The sequence below is a fragment of the Diprion similis genome, chromosome 2, assembly GCF_021155765.1.
Source record: "Diprion similis isolate iyDipSimi1 chromosome 2, iyDipSimi1.1, whole genome shotgun sequence".
NCBI lineage: Eukaryota > Metazoa > Arthropoda > Insecta > Hymenoptera > Diprionidae > Diprion > Diprion similis.
Window position 1 is genome coordinate 20,143,935 of NC_060106.1, and position 17,625 is coordinate 20,161,559.

General features: G+C 36.0%; 4 protein-coding genes across 5 annotated transcripts; all 4 read right to left on the reverse strand.

Annotated features, from left to right (window-relative positions):
* Positions 1-67: 67 nt before the first annotated feature.
* On the reverse strand, positions 68-946 carry LOC124412999 (eukaryotic translation elongation factor 1 epsilon-1). The gene is made up of 4 exons (XM_046893281.1): positions 795-946; positions 479-685; positions 312-407; positions 68-219 (listed from the first exon to the last, which is right to left on the reverse strand). The coding sequence occupies exons 1-4, from the start codon at positions 879-881 to the stop codon at positions 88-90; spliced, it is 522 nt and encodes a 173-aa protein (XP_046749237.1). The 5' UTR covers positions 882-946; the 3' UTR covers positions 68-87.
* Positions 947-1,164: 218 nt separating this feature from the next.
* On the reverse strand, positions 1,165-4,195 carry LOC124415849 (inosine-5'-monophosphate dehydrogenase-like). The gene has a single exon (XM_046896526.1). The coding sequence runs from the start codon at positions 3,976-3,978 to the stop codon at positions 2,404-2,406; it is 1,575 nt and encodes a 524-aa protein (XP_046752482.1). The 5' UTR covers positions 3,979-4,195; the 3' UTR covers positions 1,165-2,403.
* A 1,115-nt stretch (positions 4,196-5,310) lies between these two features.
* Positions 5,311-9,101, reverse strand: LOC124415860. The gene is made up of 6 exons (XM_046896541.1): positions 8,613-9,101; positions 7,936-8,353; positions 6,355-7,849; positions 5,993-6,237; positions 5,690-5,880; positions 5,311-5,514 (listed from the first exon to the last, which is right to left on the reverse strand). The coding sequence occupies exons 1-6, from the start codon at positions 8,973-8,975 to the stop codon at positions 5,446-5,448; spliced, it is 2,781 nt and encodes a 926-aa protein (XP_046752497.1). The 5' UTR covers positions 8,976-9,101; the 3' UTR covers positions 5,311-5,445.
* A 3,045-nt stretch (positions 9,102-12,146) lies between these two features.
* Positions 12,147-17,149, reverse strand: LOC124415861 (solute carrier family 35 member F5). 2 transcript variants are annotated; one of them, XM_046896542.1, is made up of 10 exons: positions 16,883-17,149; positions 16,252-16,467; positions 15,334-15,471; positions 15,026-15,082; positions 14,187-14,450; positions 13,928-14,110; positions 13,517-13,833; positions 13,175-13,423; positions 13,004-13,056; positions 12,147-12,871 (listed from the first exon to the last, which is right to left on the reverse strand). In XM_046896542.1, exons 2-10 carry the CDS (start codon positions 16,411-16,413, stop codon positions 12,840-12,842), a joined length of 1,455 nt encoding a protein of 484 aa, XP_046752498.1. In that variant the 5' UTR covers positions 16,414-16,467; positions 16,883-17,149; the 3' UTR covers positions 12,147-12,839. The 2 variants fall into 2 exon arrangements, with proteins under 2 accessions (XP_046752498.1, XP_046752499.1); XM_046896543.1 differs by lacking the exon at positions 15,334-15,471.
* Positions 17,150-17,625: the final 476 nt, after the last annotated feature.

Below are 17,625 nucleotides of genomic sequence, written 5' to 3' on the forward strand. Positions count from 1 at the left end.
TACAAACCATGTTCACATCAGGACATTTCAACACTGTACTTGCTCTCATACATGCATTGCATAGATAAAACGTTCCCTATGTATCTCTTATAAGTATAGATTCAGCAAATCAAAGTTCACCAATTGCATTTTCTGTCGGATGTTATCGTCCTGTTGGATATTGTCAAACCACCTCGAGATGTTAACGTACTGTGCTTTTTCTTGTTGATTTAAATCTCTCTGAAACAAAAAATCCGTGTATAGCGATAGTTTATTGACCAATGCTGATCAGAAACAGCAGCATCATAATTGTACAATTCGAATTTTCTTACCACGATTCCATGCAACAGATAATAAGACACAACATCTGCTAGGGTCATCTCAGTGCCAGTGATGTAGGGGCTAGTTTTCAAAGCATCATTCAGATCCTGTAAAATGTAATGGGGTTAATTTACGAAGTAATGTGGAAAACCTTGAAATCAGTTGTCAATAATCTTACTCTCAGAATTCTCTTGGAATTCAACGGATTGTCTGCGTAGTTGATATGTAATACTGCATATTCCAACCACTGGCGTGTCAAAGCCTGTTTTTCTGTGTCGCTCCCAAGGTGTTTGGCAGGATAAGTGGAATTCTTAACCAGTGCTTGAACTACTGCGCTGAAACCTTCAACGCACTGATTTACGAGAATGTCGTCCGACGCTAATACCTGCATGGTAAAAAATTGTGGATGCATCTGTCAGCAGAAGCATTGGATCGGTATAACCTAAAAATATTTCAGATTTATGACGCACGAAGGCCACATTCTCCGTACTTACATTATTTTCCGACATATAAAGATTTCCAGGCGATACTCGCAAATATTGAGAAACTCGTTGCACACATTCGACATTACACAATACCATCTTTTTTGCAATTTTTAATCGAACCGTTTTGTATACGATGTTTACGAGCTTTTAAAGCTGCTTACTACTAGCCTACGCCTACATGCATGGCAATTCGACTTACCTATGCGCATGGCTTTATTGTAACATGACCCGCCTGTACGTAGGCAACTCGTTTCACGGTTCCAACTCCTTTGCAGTCTATGTAGGTATACATCACGCACGAATAAAAACGTTGAATGTTTGTACTCAGGCACTGCTCTTAGCTCTAGCACGTGAAATAATTTTCCTGCAGCTTTGCATAATATGGGGACGGGTAAGATAAATTCGGGAAATCTTGTCATCTTGCAATTGTATTTAATTATGGTATTATAATAATATCTTGGTATAAAATATATTTGTTGATAAAATATCTGGTGTAAATAACTTGGTTTCGGAATATTTTTGAATTAAAATTACTTACAACAAAATAATGAAATTCATTAGTTATGGATATACGTATATCCGTATGCAATTTTGTTTACTTGAACTAATTTTTTTAATGTAACCGGCATACAGATAATTGGTCAAGTTTACTGCATATTATCATAATTCACCTCAAATTACTAAGTATGGTCTAAGGATTGTTTCAATTTGAGACTTTAAGTACAGCTTTTGCTTTTAGCTATCATGTGGGCGATTACATGTCCGGTCTAATGTACTTATAATTATACCAAATATACAAACTAGAAATACATGTATACCTATGTATATGTATGTAATACACACAAAATATTGTTATAAATTTATAAAGACCTATGAAATACGTATATGTATAAATTGAACTGGTTACAAAATTGGAGAGGCCAATTGATTTGGCAAGGTTGTTTGAAATACATCATGAGCAAAATATATACATACATTTATACTGATAAAACTGAAATTTGTCAGTACTGCTATAGATGAACAACCCAAATTCTTACAATGTGACCTTATAAGGTACGTTCAGAATAAATCTAATTTGAAATTAAATTTCACTAATTTGTAATTCAGTTTGGAATACCATTAGGTAACAGGAAAAATACGATGAGCTAAACATTCATTTCTGCACAATAAAGGTACTTAGATATTCTTAGCGATCTATCAGATCGGAAACTGAGAAGGAACAAAAGATTAAATAAAGAGCAGGGATTAATTCCATCACTATAGATTATTTGTAAATTTGATGCTTTACTAATTATAATAATATTATGCAAACACAAGTTTACCATTCAGTGTACCGTAAATTAAAGTAAAGTTGGAGTATGTAACATTACTGCAAAGATGCATTTATAGAAAAACTCATTACTTCGCAACTTTAGAGTTAAGTGAAATTTTGTAAGACCTTCTACATCATGCACAAACTCATATATTGCAAATTTAATTCCTTGAAAGTTATTCTGAAGATGCAAAATTGTGATTTTTATCTCAACTTTTCATGACTTAATGTTACTCACTTCAGCCTCAAAAATTAGGGTCTTTCAATTAACGCTGCAAGTAACCATGTAGGAATTGAACTAGATATTTAATACAATCGTTTTTCATATGAAAACAATCCATGCACATTACCCTCGAGCTGTGCCGACTGTGATCGCCTTTCAAATTTGAGCTCTCCACTGTACATCATAGATCGCAATGCTGTTATAGATTTGGCTCCAATATCTTGACAACCATGCTTAATTCCACATTGGAGGTATGGCAGAAATTTGAGAACCGTGCCCTTATCAACTATTGATCCACTGACTCCCTGTGCCACCTTTAGCTTATCCATCTCGTTGTGAAAGTATCTATCCATCGCTGAGCCCCTTGCATCTTCCCGGTTCATAGCGTCTAACGATCCCATCCCTCTATACTTCTTCAAACGCACTCCATCACTGAAGAAATATTCTCCTGGTGCTTCTGATGTTCCAGCCAGCAGCGATCCCATCATCACTGTACTTGCGCCTAAGCTCAGCCCCTTGATTATATGGCCAATAGACTGTATGCCGCCGTCTGCTATCACAGGGACTCCAAACTTCCTGGCATACTCAGAAACATGGTATACTGCTGTGGCCTGTGCCCTACCAACAGCCGTTACCTCCTGAGTTATACAGATCGATCCTGACCCCATCCCAACTCTGAGACCATCGGCCCCCGCTCGTATGAGGTTTCTCGCTTGCATACTTGTGACAACATTACCTGCGATCACTTGCAACTCCGGATATTTTGATTTGATATACCTAATCATGTCAATTTGGTACTTGGAGTTTCCTTGTGATGAGTCCAGCACGACTACGTCGACTTTGGAAGCTGCCAGGAGTTGCAGCCTCTGCTTATCTCCCTCACGAGTTCCAATCGCTGCGCCAACAAGAAGCTGTTTGTTCTCATCTTTGCTGGCGTTTGGATAGCTTCGATTTTTCTTCAGATCAGTTCTTGCCATCAGGGCTACAAGTTCACCATTCTCATTAATTATTGGAAGTTTACCCTTCTTTGATTTTTCAAGGATGGAATTAGCCTCCTGCAAAGTAACTCCAGAAGTTCCAGTGATCAGATTGTTCAGTTTGGTCATTACATTTTCCAACTTTTGGTTCTGTTGACTAGGTATGTCTTCGAGGAAGTCAATGTCCCTCGACGTTACAATGCCTACAAGCTTTCCACCCAGCCTGCCATTCTCAGTTATTGGAACCCCGCAAAAACCATGTTTGGATTTCACCTTCAGAACGTCACCGACCGTGTGGTTTGGTGAAAGAACGACCGGATCCCTGATAAATCCATGTTTGTATTTTTTGACCTTGTGAACCTCGTTTGCCTGATACTCCGGAGTACAGTTATGGTGGATTATACCAATTCCTCCTGAAAGTGCCATTGCTATCGCCATGTCGGACTCTGTGACTGTGTCCATGGGGGAAGAGACAAGCGGTGCCTTGAGGGTGATTTTTCTAGTCAGCGGTGATGAGAGGTCTACCTCGTCAGCAGTGAAGTCTATGTACCCAGGAAGGATGATGAAGTCGTTATACGTCAAGCCATCTCCACCTGAGAGAAGCTGCGCTGCTGAGAGGCCGTCTTCTCGGATCGGGAACTTCTCGTCCTGACCAGCGTCGTCGATCACGTAGTCTGCCATATTACCGTGCTCTTTCTCGGTTCGACAGGATCGCCAAGGATTCTGTGATATCAGTTATGGCTACTTTAATTTGTTGCACACTACCTGCCTCCGCTGCGTGGCTTCTCTTTACGGCTCCGTGGGAACCTCAAGTCTTCCGGTAGAATCAGGAACGTGGCGTCAGTGCTTTCGCCAAACTTCGCCGACGAAATGACCGATATGAACGTGCTCGCCGGCCCTATGTAGACCGCTACTTATGTAGATAATTCTTGTGCAAAGCGACCTCAACCAATGATCCATCACAATCAGTCCCCCCTTCTAATATGGAAGCATTTCATTGGTCAACGCTCCTCAGGCTAATCATGCTTTGCTTGCACCACGCTTGCACTACGAACACCATCTCGCGGCATAAATCGAAACTTTTCAACAGCATACCGCGAAATTTGTAAAACAGATTTTTGTCAATGCAAAAATCAACGATGCAAATGCATAATTATCAAGTATGATCATGAATACATATGATTACATATGCGATGTTCGTAAACCGAGTTTTAATGTTTTTACCACATCTGAGCCACACTTTGGCAACAGCAATAGGTCGTTGAACAGTAGCTGATCCAGACAGCACAAAGCTCCAAAGAAGCCCCCAGGGGACTTATTGTCTATAGTCTATTAGGAGTTTTTGTTGGGAACTTATGAGAAGCTTCTGGGCTGTTTCCGGGAAGCTCGCAATTCGGAGCATATGCTCTATGGTGGGGAACGTCACAGAGCTTTTCATGCGCTTCTTGCTGAACTCGCAAGGAGATTCATACAGTGGTTTAATGTTACTCGTTACTTCAATCCTTCTACCATGCTTACATCTCATTAATCCAGTCGGATACATTGAATTAACGAAGATTAAAATTTTTTGATACCATTGTAATGGAGAGCGGAGCACAACATTGAAAATCTATGCATATAACAGGTGAAAAGAACAGGGTAAAAATCACGGACTTACAATTACAACAAAACTACATGATAGTATATATGCTGGTGTTATACACCATAATCGAGTAAATATTTAATCACAAATCAGTGTAAATACATCAATACTATGAATTACGAGCATATGGAAGGAAGGCAGTACAATATATCATTATATAAAATAAGTCACAATATAGACATTATATCAAACAACTATCGATCAACTGGATACTACCCATGCTAGGAATGATCGTCGTGTTACTTGTAATTTATGTAAGGTTATTACATTTCTTACAGGAGCGCTGAAAATTAGAAACAAAAAAACTGCTGAGTTTTACAAGACAGTTTTAGGGTAATTCGGTAGTGATATAAAATTCGACACTAATAAAATCTCATGACAAAGTTGAATCTACTAAAGCCAAGCACCATAGTTCGACCGGTCGTATATTCTAAAACTGCTATATTTTCGTATCTCTTTCTGTTTTCTTTGTACTATCTAACGTTTTAGGTTTTATGTATCTCAAATCAGAATAGGTGTTGTTTGGATATCTTCTGTCTCCACCTGCCGCTTGATAATCGCTGCATACGTGCATCCTTGTATGTTAAAAACAAGCTAGTATTAAAGAAGATTGCGAAATTCGTTGTATGATAAATGTGAAGCAGATGGACACGATTCTGTCATCACCAAACTATGATTACTGTTATTAAATTAAAGTCTAAGTCTCAAAATGCATCATAGCACGTAATTATATTCTTATGGTCAACGTACCGGCTTTAAAAATATTTTGTTCATCACGTTGAAAAATTCTCCACAAGCTTCCTTGACAGACGAAATAATGTATTCGAATACTACCTCGATATAACTCAAGTCCTCATATTGATCGTGCTCCTCGTAGAAGAAACAATCATAGATCATCGGAAGAAATATAATCATAGCGTACACCATGCAGCCAAAGAAGACTAAAATCAATAATCATAATTACGTACTGAGTCATTCTACGTGAGATGAATGCTTTGGATGAGGGATTTTACCATACTTTGCTACCTGATATACTTTTAATAATAGGATTACCTATTGGATGTTCACCGATAGACTTCAGTTTCAATGTCTTATTGCTAAAATTCTTATCATGCTTATGCTTTTGCGAATACATAAGTTTTGAAGAAATAATTGAGTCCTCGTTGTCACCAGATAACAGCTTCTTCAGTATTGCGCTCTGAGTTCCTGCCGTAGGATCGGAAGATGATCTCATATTGCCATTCAAGTAAATCTGTTTTGTTTGTAGTGTTTCAGAGGATGGCTGCAGTGCGGAATCCCTGACAGTAACAAAAATATAGAATACATTATAAATCAACAAGTGATTCAAGTTAATTTTGTTTCGCTGTACCATACAATTGTATTTGATCGGTTAATGATAATGTCCATTAACGTACAATGTCTTGTTGATCATAGTCGACAGAACTGAACATTGTTCCAAAGTTCTGATTTCTGGTAAACTAAGTTCCATCTGATGTCCCACTTGCGATGTACTGTTAGACTCCTCGGCAATCGATTCCGGCGCTCTTCTTTTCTTTGATATCGGTGCTCCCATTGCTACTTGACAAAAGTACTGCTGTTGCGGACTTTCTCCACTCTCCATTTTATGTAGCTTCAATTTATTATAGTAATCCCAGTAACTTTTGTTTAAAAGCTGCTGTGTTTTGACTGGTATTGCAGTCGGCTTTTCAATTGGTACATCTGTATCTGCTCTAGGAGATTGAAGCGATGATAAATTCTGTTTCTCCAAATCCAGCGATGAAGTAATTTTAACATCTTTATGAGGTGGTCTTTGGTATGGCTTGATACAATGTTCTGGTTTTATTTCGTTCAGGTCCGTAGGATGCGGTACTCTTGCGTTAATTTTGTTACAATCAATAAAATTTATATTGTTAGCTTGCATGGTATGCTGTGAGCTTGGCGAATTTTCAGTATCATCTGATGTCATATTGTTGACGTTTTCTCTGTGGTTAGACAAAGGTATGCACTGCTGATTTTGATATGTGCAATTACTTTTTGGATTAGGTGTTAATTGTTGTGTACACTTTGATAGGTACGAGCTTGCCTTTTTTAAATACGGAGTTTGGATTCGTCTTCGATTGGTTGCTATATGTGGCTCGGAACTTTGGATGCGTTTTTTACTAAGCATCAAATGTTGTTCCGACTTCATTTTTCGTTTCTGACGCAAAGATATCACCTTGCCTTGCTCACAGAGCTGCAGAGTCTGATGTTTCCAATCCTGCGTCAACTCTTGTGATTTACTTTTTTCAAAATATACGTTTTTCTGTTTCAATAACTCGAACTTTTTGTTTTGATGATCTTCTATTCCGTCGAGAAAACTTGCGTTCAACCTTTCAGCTGGTTGAGAATAATTTGTTTGCATTTTACAAAACTGAGTTAATTTGTCTGACACATGCGAGTCTGTATCTGTACTTTGCTGTTGTGGGTGAAAGGACTTTTTGTTCTTGATTAAGCATTCTGTTCCATTGTCAGGATTACGATTTTGTTTATTAAAAACTTCATGTCGTTCAGGTTCAGAATCAGTCACTCCTAGCTGATACTGTGGTGCTTGAATGTTACACAGTTTCTGCTGTGCATCTGTAGTGTGTGACTGAAGAGGCTGTTCCGGGTGACAATAAATATGGAAATCGTGCTTGGGTATGACGTTATCCTTATTAATGTTTAAAATATTTTGTTGTGGTCTACTACACTTCTCTTCATTGCGAATATTTTTCATTAACTTTTCCGAATTTGATTTAAACTCAAGAACGCCATCTCTATTCGTTTGAAAACTTATTGGAACATTGGATTCAGTTGATAATTGACATCGTTTATCTTTGTGAAATTCTAAATGTTGCTGCTGTTTTAAATCATCCAATTTTTTCTGTGAACCTACGGAAATATGTACATTCAACATTTGCATCACGAGTAGTTGTGAATTAATATACAGTTTTAATTGGTATTGGTCAGAAGCTCACCGGTTCCTAACTGACTTGTAGGCTCAGTATTTAACTGAAAATCATGACTTTGCAGTGTTTGACTCGAGAATGGATTGCTCGTTATTTTAGTAAAGCTCGTGCCTAGACTCATGAATTGAGGAGTAACATCATTAGGTAACTCCAATTTTGGAACATCAATGTTCTTGAAAAGAGTCGAAATTTGGAAATCAGGAGTTGACGAAGATGAATTATACGGCGGAATATCAACCTTCGATTGTGGCTGGGTTGACATTTGAACTGGTACATTTTGAAAGCTAAGCACTGGTACTTGTACGTTATAACATTGAGTTGTGCTCTGATTTTTTTTTCCAGGTACAAGGTCGACTTTCTTTGTAATTGGTGCATTGGTTGCTTGAACCTTCTGTTCTACCGTCAAAAAGAGCTGCCCATCCTTTGCCTAGTATACAAGAGATTTCCTTTCCTTATCAAATATTGATGATTACAGTTATCATTTCATGCTCCTTTCTGCAATCCCATTACTTCAAATTTGTCTTCTTTTTTTGTCACTTGTGCCGGTTTTTCACAAACTGTGTCTCCCTTCTAGACAAATTTGAACTAATGGTAGTACAAAAAGGTACTATATCAATTGGAATAATCTCAATGAAAAAATCATCTTATTCAAGGTAAATTTGTTCCATTTGTCACACGATATTCACCTGACAAGATTGCAAAGGTTGAGTTTGGTCAAATTCAGAACTTTTCGAGTCAATCCTTCCCGAATTTCTAGGCATTATTTTTCCTACTGAGGTGCTAGGCCGTGGTGTATCTCTTTCTGACTGCGTTTGACCACTCTTCACCGGACTGCAGGTTTCTCTTCTGGATTCAGCAAATCCAGAGCTCTGCTCATTCGATTCTTTGATGGTGCTGGTCTGGGCTAATTGAGTTGGGTCGAGAGCAGCTTTTGACGATACTATTTGCACAGTTTGTACACCAACACTTTCCATCCCTTTTGATTCGTCAGGTTTCTCAGCCTTCTGCTGAATAACTTGGGCTCTATGAAACAAACATTGAAATTGCATCTACATAGTGACAGAATTAAATGTCAACAATAACTATTATTCAACTTTAATCACGCAGAGTTGCCAGCTATCAGAGAATTCATAGACTTTGCACTTAAAACGTAATTGCAACATCGGTACATTTATCAGCAAGGATTCTGTCGTACTGAGTCGAATCTTCCCATGGTGCAGTTTTGTCTGCAAGAGATTTGCAGTCTTTTGGTACAGACATTCCTGATTCTTCCTCAATTCTATCTTCTCCTGGATCAGTTGACGTCATTTGACTTCTCACAGTTGTGACCCTAACAATAGGTTGTAAATTGAAACTTACACAGCTGAGATGAAATTATATTGGCACTGGACTATGAAATACAGCCGTAAAATAATAACTTACCTTTTGAATCTTGGATCAGTACAGCCAGATCTTCTCCTGGGCTGTTGACTTTGGGAATATTGCTCTTTTCGAGTGTGATGATGCAAGTTGAAATTCTTAGAATCTTGAGATGCAAACATTTTCGAAGATCTGAATCAGAAGTAACAAAATGAAGAATAAAGGATAAGCATAATCGTTTTACCGTTTTCCATACAAACTGGAAAAGAAAGTTAGAATATTTTTAACTACAGAGACACAAATCAATTCATATGCAAACGAATACGTACTGGGATTGTGGGACTTGTACTATCGTCCGGCTTCGCCTTGGCGTGCCAGTAAATGTGACAGTATACGAAGGTTGTATCAAATCGCCAGCATCATCTGCCAATCTACGCTGTGGTATTTTAGGCCAAGAAGGGTCCGCAGGTAGCCTGAATTCATAACAAATATGAAATTTATTCCATACATACTGATTGGTAGAAAATCCACAGAGGTACAACATACCTTAACGAACCAAGGTTGTATTTTTGAGGTGTAGGCAATAGGTTTTCGCTATTAACTAAGAATCAGACATCTATGAATCATAAAACCATGAAAGTTGTAATCATATTTTTCACATTGGCTACCTTTTATATTCAATCTAAGATCAGTGTCCTCATCGTGGCACGCCATGTCAAATGAATCGTACATAATTGTTCAACTTTTCAAAGAACCTCCGACGTTTGCTGGGTAAGAACTGTCCAAGAGGTAGAACGTTAACTCAAGTGAAAATTACATATCGCATCTACTGTATGTAAACCATTAGTATGTCAATGTCAATTTGGTTTGACATTTCGCTTCTTTTTTTGTGAATTCGCCATGGTAACAATAATATTTTGTTTTATCTCAGTGGACATGATCATTACGATCGTTACAAATGAATAGTTCTCTGCAGTATAGATTCCAATCTTAAAAATGTACTTAAAACACAGGTCACTACTGCTGCGAATATTTTCTTTTAATTCCTCCATATGTATAACGTTACATGTATAGAATTCCATTCGCTAATTAAGGTTTCTTAATATTTACATTAGATATACAGTTATAATAATACATACAGGAACAGTCAGCTATAATTAATTATAATAAATAATATTGATCCGTTTGCGTATTAGTCGATGAAACTGTATATAGTATATGCATATATACGTATGTGTATTTTCCATAAACTGATTTCAGTGTGCAGTACAAACATCTTGGCATGGTATCAACGTTTTCCTATGGCATTCTAAGACATATCTATCTAATCTATAAAATTTAATGACATTTTTCTCAATGAATTATAATGCAAAAAGGAAAAATCTTCCAAGCAAAGTGTTGTCAGAGTGAAATAAAAGATTGAAAGTTATTGATCATTTAAGGTCCATAAACCGAAATGATTTTGAACATGACACACGTGTGTTGAGAGGAATATTTTGAATCCTTGTACAAAATTACCCGATAATTTATATGCATACATACAAAAAGATACACAGTTGCACTTTAAGGAGCGTGCAATAATCTATTCATAAATCTCTAAAATATATATACATATATAAATCATCAATTTGATTGATGAATATGCACATTGTGCGCATTAACTAAATTGTATTTCGTAATGTATTTATAATAAACAGGCATAATTAACATTCATAGTTAGTAGTTATTGTACATATTTGCGCAAGAGATCTTGCCTGACTTTTGTAAATCATAATACAGGTATTGGAAATACAAAGTGACAAAATATAAAATTTATTAATCATGTTGACTAGATTTTATTATGCGAGATACTTTGCATTATTATACTTTCGAAAAATTGGTAATTAATCTTTAACTGATTCGAACACATTTTCAGAATCGTTTCGTGTTTAAGTACTCTGCAATAATTTGCTGAATATAATTTCATTGCTTAGCAAGTTTCAATATACATATACATACATACATATAGATGTATGTGTATACATATTAATATATATTTGTATCAATTTTATTTCAAGTTGGTCCTAAAGTGTAACCAATTATGTTTATTGTTCCTCGACCGATTTAAAACTATATAGTAATATCTCACTGATAGTGTCTTAGAAAAGTTTAAGTACCTACTCTATATATTTGGCTGGCTTTTTTTTTTTTAAATGGCTCGAAAAACTGAATAAAAACATGTCTCACAATTCCCAGCTATTTATTAAATCGAAAACAGCAAAATCTGAAAAATGTGCGGAACCTTTGCAACAAAAGTAACAGGTTCTTTAGCGACCTTGACTTCAAAACTGAGTAAGTTTTTGTGTATTTTTGCAAAGCGATACGCATACTGCACTTACATATGTTTCCAATAGTAACTCAGGACTCATGAACAGCAAAAGATTAGCTTTGAACATATTTTCACTTGAATTTTACCCAAACAGACCAGTAACGAGTAATAACTAGGTACAATAAACCTGTGGGTTTATATCGTAAGTCAAGTTTAAATCAAAATCAGAATGTATAACAGCTAAAGTATTAATATGTACAAATTAGATGTTGTAAAATGGCAAACATCAACAATGCATAAAAGTTTACAGTAAACAATTATGGAAATATAGTTGATCCAAAGCCTATGAGAGTTTAACAGTCTATACAATGAATATGATATCACAAATATATTTTATACATAAGCATTTTAAATTATATCTTTTAAGCCTTGGCAAAATTACGAGATGAGCTTTCCATTTCTATACAATTCAATCAAATAATTTCATGTAATAACCATCGAAATAATTTTGCCATGTATAACAATGAATTGTGTGGACGAGTGTATGCATAAAAAAAAAGAACACGAACCAGTAATGTCTTCAAAGTAATACTCTCCATCACTTTTCTTCACTCAGTAAATGGAAAAGTCCGCAAGAGAATTGCTATAATTCTTATTGCTTAGGAAAAGCATTTTATATTTGCCCAGATTAGCACGCTAAAATTTGTCAGCAACGATCTTATTAAATTATACATTACCCACTTGAATTAAGCTTTGGTTTGACAGCAATTAAATTTAAAAAATAATATTTGAAACGCAGCTAATTCTCAAGGTCGACATTTTTTTTTGTGTCTGAATTTTACTTAAATAAAGCAATTAAATATGAGCAAATGTATTTTTCTTCGCAAATACGAAATTTCTTTTTGTTGTAGAACTATGCTTGGCAAAGGAAATACCTAAGGATATTACAGTGAGCTGTCATTATTATTATTTCTATTCCGTTATATAGCTGCAACTACTTAATATGCAATATAAAAGCAGGATCGTAGAAGTGGTTACCACTACTTATGCATCAGATTGCATAAAATTTTAGTTTTTAATAAATGTCTTTACTTTGCCCAATTTTATATATGAAAATGTAACATGTAACAGAATGTCAGTCATTTCATGCCAATTAATAAGTAAACAAAGAAATGCCTATAGTGGAATGATGAATTGGATATGGAATTGGTCATTCTTGTTAGACCCAGGCTACTTGTAAGAAACTTTAAAACAAAGACGCGAGTTGTAATGCACCTTTTAAAAATAAGAGAGAAAGTAAAAGTACAAACGATAATGAAAATAAAAATAACTAAACTGTTCAGTGCTGACCCATGTGAGGAACATTTTAACAGCCTACATATTTATTGTCAGTTTAGGCCTCGTGCTCACCATTGTTTATACAGATCAAAGACTCTGTTTGTTCTGCTTCCAAGTCTTGTATCCTAAAAATAATAAACCTATTAAAGCAATGCAATGTACGTTCTCATTTGTACAGTAAAGCAGTCCACTTTTGTCATAAGACAGGATGGTAGTAAAATAATTGATAATATACAATCTCACCTAACAGAGGATCTGCTCCTTCTGCATGTCCACGTGTAAAGTCTTTTGACACCTTCCAAGACTGGATCCCAATTATCATAGTATGACAGAAGTGACACAATAACAAATGCCAGCAACATGGGAATCGTGCCTAAATAAAACATACACGGGTATTCCACCTTCTTCACTAAAACGTCAGCTAGCATTGACATTGGCATTGTTAAACTGACAGCCAGCGTTGCAATAAGAGATGACGTTAGGAAACAGCCCCTAGAAAGATATTCAGTTACCCAAAGTTTTTTTCATAGTGTGAAACAACAGCTGAAAATATTGAACGGTAGGAATAGTTGGAGTACATCTCACCAGAGCCACAGAACTTCGCTTAAAACAGTACCGATAAGTCCGTTGATGATTAAAAAGGTCCACTGGTAAGTATTGGGCCATTCAAAGTCCTCCCAATCTCCATAGTGGAGTATAAAAAATAAAGGCCACAGAAGTGTCAAATTGAAGAGTCCGACAAAGCCAAAGAACATTGGTATATCCATTTTGTCTTCGTGGTCAACTTTTCGCCTTAAAAAAACTAGGTATGCTGCATAAAAAAATGCACTGACCAGTGCCAAAATTATACCTATTGGTATCCTGTTGGCTTCAATTGTTAAATCTGACAAGCTCACAAGTACCTGCGAAGAAGAAATGCATTGATTTGTATGTCTTTTGCAGCACTTTCTTCGGCGAATATATTCAGAAGAAAGATTTGACTACTAAAACACTTACCAGACCAAGTATGCTGATTAAAACCGCAACGAACTTCGATAATGTGAATTTATCACTACCGTTGCTGGGAAATACCGCAGCAAGGAATAATGTAAATAAACTGGATGTCGAGGATAATACTGTTACAATGCCTGCTTCAGTTCCGATCAACGAAATTTGATAGGTGTAATTGGCCATAAACCACTGAAATTGCAGAATGTTCGTAAATATTCTAAGTCCTTAGATTAATCTTAATCTAAGTATTTTTAAATATTCGTACCAATAGGCAGAACATCAGAGCAATTTTAGCAACTTTCTGCACTGAAAACTTGTTGGCTTGCCGCTTGGCATGTTCTCCAGCTCTGACACTAGCTTGATAACTGAGCCTTGCCAAAAGTGCCTCTGTAGCATCACATTCGGACATATGTCGAACCTCTGCTAGTTTACTAAACCTGACGGAACGTATTGAAGAATCATCGCTTTCGGTACCCGATGAACGGTCACAATGTTCGGGGGTTTTGATTGGTACAAATGTTGGATCACTCTAAAATAATGTTAATTTGTTTTATGATTTATTGTACATATTAATTTTATTCGCACTGGCATAAATTGTTTGCAGTACGATTTGAAAATAAATAATTCTTGGACTACTAAAATAATGCTCATCTACTTGTATGAAACAAATTGCAGATAAGATTGTTTCAAACAGGACAATCTCTGTGTGAATCGTTTCATTCTGACAATCAGTTAAGTATCTGCATTCATGTTTGAGAGATTTTCAGGTGTAGTTAAAGATTGATAAATTTGATAAATCAATTCAATCCCTCCATAGATAATTCTTAAACGGAATAATGAGTAGCTACACTACTGCCAGTTGTGAATGATTGAAAATATAAGCTGGCATATCAGAATCTATTTTTTTTTAATATTTTCAAATGTTTCTGGGAATTCAAAGTGAAAGCAGTTTTCTGTAGGTATAAACAGCCGCATTTATCACAGTTTCAGATCAAACGTTATGGTCGGTTTACAAGGTGGTGTAAAAACGAAAAACAGAAATATCAAGTATCCTAAGAACAATGTTAGTAATAATTTAAGAATAATAATCAAACAGTATCTCACCAGACTTGTGTTTGCTTCCGCATAAAAATTGTCATCCTCCATGTTCGGATCTATGAACTAGAGAAAAAATGTGCTTTTTATGTGCTATGGGAAAAAACTGAGATAGATTACAAGGCTGAAGTTGGTAATGTTAACATAACAAAACATCCAATATATTAAGCCAATTTTAGAATGACTTTTAAGGAGTTGGCTTTTTAAAATATAAGTCTGTTTCATTTATGATGGTTTCCTGAATTCTTATTAAACATAGATCGTTATATTAACGTTACCAACTTCTTCCCGATGCTAGATTAGTGATAAAATCATACCATATAAGTTGCTGGTTTATTACACTGATCTCGCCAAGGAGGCCAAAAACAGAGACCAAGCAAATACAACGTGAACATTGAAGTTTTGATGTATGTACTGAAAAATGGCTTTTTAAATGCAGCCTCCTGATAAATGTACTGAAAAATAGAGAGTATTATATTTATGTACAAGTTTTCTGCACCTGAATTACTTCGAAATAATCATAATGCAAAATTTAAGCTTCAAAGTAACTTATAATTTTCAGCTTTTTATGTCCAAAGCACGATACAATTTTTTTCGTTGACACTATATCAAATGATTTAAAAATCATACCGGGAATAAAGTTTAAGGAATTGCAAAGTAGTAACAAACGTTCACTGTAGAAGGTTTACCATTTCCACAGGCTTTACCTTTATAAATTTAAAGATGTAAGATTGTGTTATTTAAGAGCTAAAAATGTACTATATGTTTCCAACTTATTTATGAATATAAACGGTAACTTCTATTTATGAATATGCAATGAACAACTGTTTCTTCTGAGGGACAGAAGAATAATTTCATGTATTTGTGGCAGTGTCATTATAATTCATTCTGTCAATACCGAGGTGCTAAGGATTTGAAAAAAACTATTTCTATGTTTCGAGGTTTCTAAAAAACCTGACAATAAACACTGAAGTTTTAAAATTTTTAAAGAACTAATTTTGTACTACAAGAGAACATTAACTCTGACCTTTCTTTAGCATTTGAGTCAATTGATAATCATGTTTACAAGATGGTTAATTTTTGTGAATCAGTATCTACTGCGGAAAAATATTATGCATCATTGGGCCGATCTGTTTACTAAAATACTGCCAAGGTATATAACTTATTCGGGCTCCAAATAATTGTGTTTTCAAACGTATGTTACAGAAATAGTAATTAAATATCAATAATCATACTTTAGTGAGTTCGGAACTGGACACCCATATAATATCGACTAGGAGTAAAACCAATAGACCTAAAACGAGTCTTTGCGACTTGTTCATTATAGCTGCCAGCCTGTGAGGATCCTCTGCCATCCCTTGTTGCCTTTGCTGTCTTAGTTCCACCGAACAACTCATCTCACGATCCGAGTATAATGTTGTTAAATCTATTTACACATCGCCATGGCCGATCTGTTGAAAGAATTAGAAGAATACGAAACTATCAATACCTATATAAGGTGGTAAAGAGCCATAAGTTTCACACAATATTGTCATCGCGTGGCAGTCATTTGAGCCTAGTTTCAACATGCTTAAAAGTATATTTGCACACCTGCATGCGAACGTTTTTTTTTTTCAATATGTGTTGTATGGTTTAATACACAAATATACCTAGTTCGTTGTCATGATTTGATAACAGGTGGGAGTTGCGCGAGATGACAAACCGAACGGGGTATAAAAGAGAAACAGAGTAAGAACTGAGGAGGGAAAAAAACCGGCGAAAACCAAGTTGAGGAATTTGGTAGGCGGACGTAAAGGTTTGTAAAAAGTAAACTCAACGTCGCAGGGGAAATAATTGTATTAAATATCTTATCGTGAAATTACTCACTGCGATAAACCGCGCTCGAGTTTATGTCATGATTGATGAGTTGTGTACGACAATTACGTTCACACTGCTTGACGCCACCAACTGGTCTACATTTCAGAACTTTCGTTATTTCACCGATACGGTTTAACAACGCCGGGGCGTCTCTTTCCATAAATATTCTTCTGTTATCGGGGAATCTGTATTCACCATATGTACGTTTTCAAATTGTTCCTATCGTTATAAGGATGTTTAACCGTAAACACGTTTGGTTACATTGCTCACCACAAATTAACCACACTAACAGATCAACTGCCATGTTGGATCTTCGGTGACGGTTTCGTCTACCTAGACTTGGCGCTCTCTTACGGATTTTTGGAAGAACCTGTCACAATGCGTGTTCAAATTTTCCCGCCATTTACTACGAACTTAGCAACCGTTGAACGGAATTCGAATTCCGAATTGTGATGGAACGTTTTTGTGGTGGAGTATCTTACGTTCAAATATTTGTCATTTTAAAAAGGAGTATCTGAAGGCTAGAAAGATTTTCATAATTAGAGATAAATGTTGTTAATATTTACCTCAATTCCCTGAAAATGGAGGACTGAGAAGATTCCTCATTACTGTCTTTTTCAACCACTAGAGTTTCAAGGCAGTAAATGATGAAACGTAGAAATTATAGTATTCTGCGATCACTTCGTTATTTGCATACTGTAACAAATGTGTTTTTATTGCTTGAAGGACGTATGCTACTTTTGACGTCTGTC